Source organism: Triticum urartu, chromosome 5A, assembly GCF_056163025.1.
Source record: "Triticum urartu cultivar PI428250 chromosome 5A, HENAU_Tu73, whole genome shotgun sequence".
Lineage (NCBI taxonomy): Eukaryota > Viridiplantae > Streptophyta > Magnoliopsida > Poales > Poaceae > Triticum > Triticum urartu.
In genome coordinates, this window is record NC_141877.1 from 555,538,884 (window position 1) to 555,545,087 (window position 6,204).

General features: G+C 49.7%; 2 protein-coding genes across 2 annotated transcripts; both read left to right on the forward strand.

The window, feature by feature from the left end:
- Positions 1 to 2,352: 2,352 nt before the first annotated feature.
- Positions 2,353 to 3,174, forward strand: LOC147972826 (uncharacterized). Its single transcript, XM_087524466.1, has one exon. The coding sequence runs from the start codon at positions 2,353 to 2,355 to the stop codon at positions 3,172 to 3,174; it is 822 nt and encodes a 273-aa protein (XP_087380592.1).
- Positions 3,175 to 5,098: 1,924 nt separating this feature from the next.
- LOC147972827 (uncharacterized) lies at positions 5,099 to 5,950 on the forward strand. Its single transcript, XM_087524467.1, has one exon. It carries the CDS (start codon positions 5,099 to 5,101, stop codon positions 5,948 to 5,950), a length of 852 nt encoding a protein of 283 aa, XP_087380593.1.
- The last annotated feature ends 254 nt before the right edge of the window (positions 5,951 to 6,204 follow it).

Consider the following 6,204-nt stretch of genomic DNA (forward strand, 5'->3'; position numbering starts at 1 on the left):
AGGCAAAAGAGGGGCAACGTGCACCGACAATTTGAGCCCGGAGCAAGCACGAGCATCTCATACATCACCCATGCATTCGTTCACGGGCGGTCGTCTCGGGGTTATACCTTCGAAGCGTGCGTTTCGGGCGGAACGAATTCGTAGAGGAAGTAGTCGTTCACGGGTCGTCGAGGGAAGTGGTGGTACTATCGGTCATCGGTGATCCACGGGACGGTAGTGAAGGTAGAGGTACACGATGTCTTGTCGAAAATCACGGCGGCGGTAGTTGTACCCATGTTGTCGTCGAACTTGATGGAACCAATGTCCTCGAGGGTAGTCGTGGGAAGTAGTCGTACTCGCGAACTTGTCGGATCCACGGCGACGGTAGTTGTTCACGGCGCTTGTGACTCGCGGTTCTTCAGGCAACGGTAGTCGTACGCGTCCGTAGATGTTCGGGGTCGCGACATGGAACTTGACGTCCACGGGGTCTTCGAGGGTCGACGGTAGTGGTACTCGGGTCGTCGGCGACGGTAGTTGTTCTATGAATCGGGCATCAAGGTACTTGTCGTTCTTAGCGATTCCAACGACGGCGGTAATGGTACACCTTCGAAAAGGGACTTGACGCATCAAAGGTCTTCGGTGCCACGGTACTTGTCGGTCCGGGTCTTGACGTATCCAAAATGGTCGTCGGTGGTGGAACTTGGCGCTGTTGTGGTGGACGTTCGGGCACCGTACGTCGTGGTACTTGGTAAATCCCGAAGAGGGTAGTTGACGATCCAGGTAGGCGGTCTTGACGAATCCAAGTAGCACTAGGTACACGTCCACGGCCAGTCTTCGGACTTGTTTTTTCCTGTACATGACTGCAGGGGGTCCTGGGGGGAACTCGGCGATGGCCATGGCAAAGAGGTGACGGTAGTGTAGAAGCAGGGAGCAGCAGCTCGAGTCGCGGCAGCAGCAACTGTCACGGGCGGAGGTCGGGGCCGGAGCAGAGCAAGGTTCCCGCGGGCAGCCAAGAGGCCGTCCCTCGCGAGGTGGCGCAGGACTGCGATAGTGGTGGTGCGCTCCGGCGAGACGGGGACGCAGGGAAGGGGTAGAGCGCGGCAGGGCAGGTCTGGTCGACAACTCCGATGGCCGGCCGGCGAGGCCATGGTGTTGACGCAGAGGGGATGCGCAGCTAGACTTGTGGGGGTGCAGCGTCGCAGCAGCTCGCCCGGGAGGACGAAGAAGGAGCGGAGGAGAGGACTGCGCGGGGCTGCAGGATCCGGTGAGGGGCGGCGGCGTCTCGAGCTCTTGGTCGCCGGGGGACAGAGCACGGGTAGGAGGGGAGGGCGACGGGATCTGGAGGAGGAAGAGCGAGGGGATCCTGGCTCGAGGGAGAGAGAGGTTTCGGGCAACGCGCTGTGGGGATCGAGGAGATGGGGGGTTCGAACGAGGCTCTCTGGTGGCGGCGCTAAGAGGAGAGCCAGGTGCGGGCTAGGGTTACCGCACGGCGTGGCTGGGCCTTAGAGGCCGGCCCAGAAGAGAGGGGGTGGTGAGAGGCCTGGCAGCTGGGCTTGTGGGAGAGGATGGCCTAGGTGGGCCGGTTTGGAGGGAGGCCCAAGTGGGCTGCGGCTGGCCTAAAGTAGCAGTTGTCTTTTCTCTAATTTTCTTCAAGGAGAAAATAAAGAGAAAAGCACAGGGGAAAAGGAGAGGTGTATGAGAAATATAAAAATATCCTAATGACCCTGAATTCATGCCCTATTTAACAAAATTGGTTTGGAGATTTTTAAAGGAAGTAAAAATAATTCAAGTTTGAATTAAATTCAAACTTGAACCATTTTTAACCCTAACCAAAACAATTTCAATCGAGATGAAATTTGATAGAGAGGCTAGGTACATGGTGTTAGAATATTGGGGAAGAGATGAACATCAAAAGAGAAGGGAAAATGGCACTTGCAGAAATGGAAGAAAAGGGAGGGAAGGAGGAGTGGCAGTGCAAGAACCACACATGGAGCATGCAACAAAACAACATGCATGAATATGACAATGCACATGATGGACATGGAAACAACAAGGATGGTGCAATGCACATGATGCAATGAAGAATGCAATGAACCAAACAAAACACACGACGAAAACCCGGAAACCACGGAAGGCATCTGAAGCTCCGGTCTTGGGGCGTTACTGTTAACATGCGTGTACGGCGAGGCTCAGACACATCTGAGACATCAGTCATGGGACCTTTTAAAAGGGTTATCAACTTTGAATAACCTCCCTTGGCTGTGCATAGGGTATTTTAACGAAGTGTTACGTCCGGAGGAACATGATGGAGTTGCTAACCGGAGTAATGCACAAATTCAAGGCTTTCGTGATGCGGTTGATGTTTGCATGTTGATGGATTTGGGCTATCAGGGCAGATTTTGGACGTTCGAGAAGAAAGTGGCGGGGGGCTCTTACACCCGCGTGAGGCTGGACAGGGCGCTGGCTACGACGGACTGGGCAGCACGATACCCTATGGCTAATGTAACACACTTGACAGTGGCCTCCTCAGATCATGGACCTATATTGGTGCAGTATGAGGAACCCGTGGCACGGCCAAAACTGAGCTTTCGCTACGAGGTGATGTGGGAATCACATGAATCCTGGTGTGACACTATTGCATCGGGATGGAACGAGCACCAAGGCGATGAAGGAGTGGAAGCACTTCGCAGAAAGCTCGAACTACTTTCAAAGAACCTCACGGCATGGAATGATGATACCTTTGGGAGCATTAGAAAGGAAATCAAGAAGGCTAAAGGTGAATTAGAAAGGCTTCGAAGTGTTCCGTCGAGGACGTCTCCAAATCATCTTGAGTTGAAGCTGAATGAGCGATTGGTTGAACTATATCATAGGGAAGAGATTATGTGGAGGCAGAGATCTAGAATTCAGTGGCTAGCAGCGGGCGACAGAAACACAATTTTTTTTCACATGAGGGCAAACATGAGGAGGAAGAAGAACATGATCCGGGCCATTCATAATGCGTTGGGCATACGTGTAGATGACAAGGCCGAGATGAAACAGCTTGTGACAGATTTCTATAGAACGTTGTACACCATAGAGGGAGTGCAAGGGATGGATGATGTGCTTCAGCATGTGCCTCGTAAAGTAACAGCAGATATGAATGCTTCACTTTGTGCCCCCTATACAAATGAGGAGGTGAAGCAGGCACTATTTTAGATGTTTCCTACAAAGGCCCCAGGCCCAGATGGATTCCCTGCACACTTTTATCAGCGCCATTGGGATATTTCTGGGGAGGAGATTACTAATGTGGTGCTTCGGATTATCCAAGGAGAGGAGAGTGCAGCCAGTATTAATGACATGGTCCTTGTGTTGATCCCCAAGGTACAAAACCCCACTCTCCTCACCCAGTTTAGACCTATTAGTCTATGCAATGTTATCTATAAAATTGCCTCAAAAGTGGTAGCGAACAGACTCAAAGTGATATTGCCAGATATTATCTCAAAGGAGCAATCAGCCTTTGTCCCAGGAAGGTTAATCACCGATAATATCATATGTGCCTATGAATGCTTGCACTTTATGAAGAGAAACATATCGAAGTCTAATAGTTTTTGTACACTCAAGCTGGACATGATGAAGGCGTATGATAGATTGGAATGGCCTTACCTACAAGCCATCATGGGTAAGCTTGGATTTGCTTCAGAATGGATCCAGACCGTGATGAGTATGATCACTTCTGTTTCGTTCTCGGTTCTGTTTAATGGAGAGAGATTGGACAGCTTCTCACCATCCAAAGGTATTAGGCATGGAGATCCTATTTCCCCTTACTTATTCTTGATTGCAATGGAGGGCCTTTCGTGCCTCTTAAAACACAGTTCTTAGTCATTAGTGCTCGGTGGCACCCACGGCTCCGGCAGTGAATCACCTTTTGTTTGCAGATGACAGCCTGCTGCTTTTCAAGTCTAGTGTCCAAGGGGCAAATGAGGTATCAAACCTACTTGATGCTTATTGCTTGGCTTCAGGTCAAAGAGTAAACTATGATAAATCATCGATTTTTTTCCAGTAAAGGGTGCCCGGAGACCCTTAGAGTGGAAATAAAGAATATACTCAATGTGCAGAATGATTCTCTCGGTGAGAAGTACTTGGGAATGCCAATAGATGTGGGACAGTCAAAGAATGGCACTTTCAAATATTTACGAGACAGAGTCTGGGAAAGGATAAAAGGATGGATGGAGAAACTTTTATCTGTTGCCGGAAAGGAGGTTCTAATAAAGTCCGTGGCCCAAGCCATACCAGTTTTTTTGATGTCTTGTTTCAGGCTTCCGAGAGGCCTTTGTGATAGCATCACTTCTCTTATCTGTCAGTTTTGGTGGGGAAGCAAGAGGGGAAAGAGGAAACCATGTTGGGTAGCGTGGGATTTGATGACTCGATCAAAAATTCTGGGAGGATTGGGATTCCGGGACATCGAGATCTTCAACTTGGCACTTCTGTCCAGACAAGTGTGGAGACTATTGAATGATCCCTCTTCTTTGAGTGCACAAATTCTTAAAGTAGTTTATTTTCCACAAGGCTTTGTCCTAGACGCTCAATTAGGCCCTCATCCTTCACAGATCTGGCGTTCTATACTTGATGGGAGGGATGTTATCACCCAAGGGGTGATTAGAAGAATTGGGGATGGAGCATCCACGCACATATGGAACCAAAGTTGGATTCCTCGGAATGGACTGATGCGGCCGATTACGTCTCTGTTGGATGATCCACCATAGATGGTTTCAGAGTTGATTGATCACACTGCAGCTGAATGGCGGGAGGACCTGGTCAAACAGGTTTTCATACCACTTGATGCTGAGGCTATCTTACAGATTCCATTATGCACTCGGCGGGTGGAAGATATTTGGGCATGGAATGATGATCCCAAGGGACACTTCTCCATACGGTCAGCCTACAGGATTATTGTCAGAATCAAAATCGGGCGCGAGGCATGGCTAGAAGAACGAGAGGATCCTTCAAACTCCGAAGCTGAGATGAGGGGGTGCCGTGGAACTCCCTCTGGAAGGTGGCAGTACCGCCGAAGCTGAGATTTTTCACATGGCGATTGGCGCAACACTCGCTCCCGATGGGTGACGTTCTAAACCATCGGCACATGGCAACTTCGAGTGTTTGCACACTTTGCGGAGGGCAGGACAGCTGGCGCCATTCCTTGCTGGATTGTAGTGCGTCCCGCTGTGTTTGGGCTCTGTCTGATGGCGAGTTGGTCGAGCATATGTTAGCAACAACGAAGCCATACGCAAGACTATGGCTTTTTGCCATGAGCGAGTCACTTCCAACAGAGCAGTTTACTTTGATGATCGTCACCTTATGGGCTATATGGAGTTCAAGACGGAAGGCCATACACGAAGAGATCTTCCAGACCCCTTTTACCACGGACAATTACATCAAATCTTACTTATCAGATATAGAATTCTTGAAGAAGAAGGAAAGAACACAGGTGACAACGATATCACGGCCGGCGACGTGGGTGCCGCCACCTGCTGACCACTTCAAGTTCAATGTGGACACAGCTGTGTCTCGCTCGGGCACTTTTGGTGCAGTTGGAGTAATCTACAGGGATGCAGGGGGGCTATTTATGGGAGCTTCATCACTCACCTTGAGGGGCCTTCGTGACCCTCAGGTGCTCGAAACACTAGATATTCGGGAGGCGTTAGCACTCTCAGAGGATCTCTATCTCAACCAAATTATGGTGGCCTCGGATTGCAAGGTGGAGATTGATGCGATCAGGGAAGGAAGCCTAGCAAATTTCGATGCTATTGTCCAGGAGATCAAGGCTAGAGCAGCAACCTTTATTTCATGTTCTTTTAGTCATGAGTATACGACCTCCAACACGGAGGCCCATAATCTCGCAAAGTATGCTTTATCTTTAGGGTTTGGCCGTCACACCTGGCTCGGCCAGCCCGGCGACCTTGTCTTTGTACCCATGAACATTCTTATTCAGTAATAAAGCTTTGCGAGATTCTAAAAAAAAGGTTAACGAGCCCTCCTTCGGGAGCCTCGCAACGATCAGCGCCACTTGACGCACTCTCAGCCATTCGTCATGTGTCGCGCTCTAGGCGCTCCCTCCGATTTTTTTTAATTTTTCCGCACACGTTTTCGGCTTTTTAAACAGTTTTTTGGGGTTTTTTCGACGATTTGGGTTTTCACCAGTCTTCCTCAGCTTTTCAATAAAAAATTAAAAAAAATTCCGTGAAAAAC

Bases quoted from the DNA above. Each gene is read 5' to 3' on its own strand.
- LOC147972827 (XM_087524467.1), top strand. From the start codon at position 5,099: ATGGCAACTTCGAGTGTTTGCACACTTTGCGGAGGGCAGGACAGCTGG.
- LOC147972826 (XM_087524466.1), top strand. From the start codon at position 2,353: ATGGATTTGGGCTATCAGGGCAGATTTTGGACGTTCGAGAAGAAAGTG.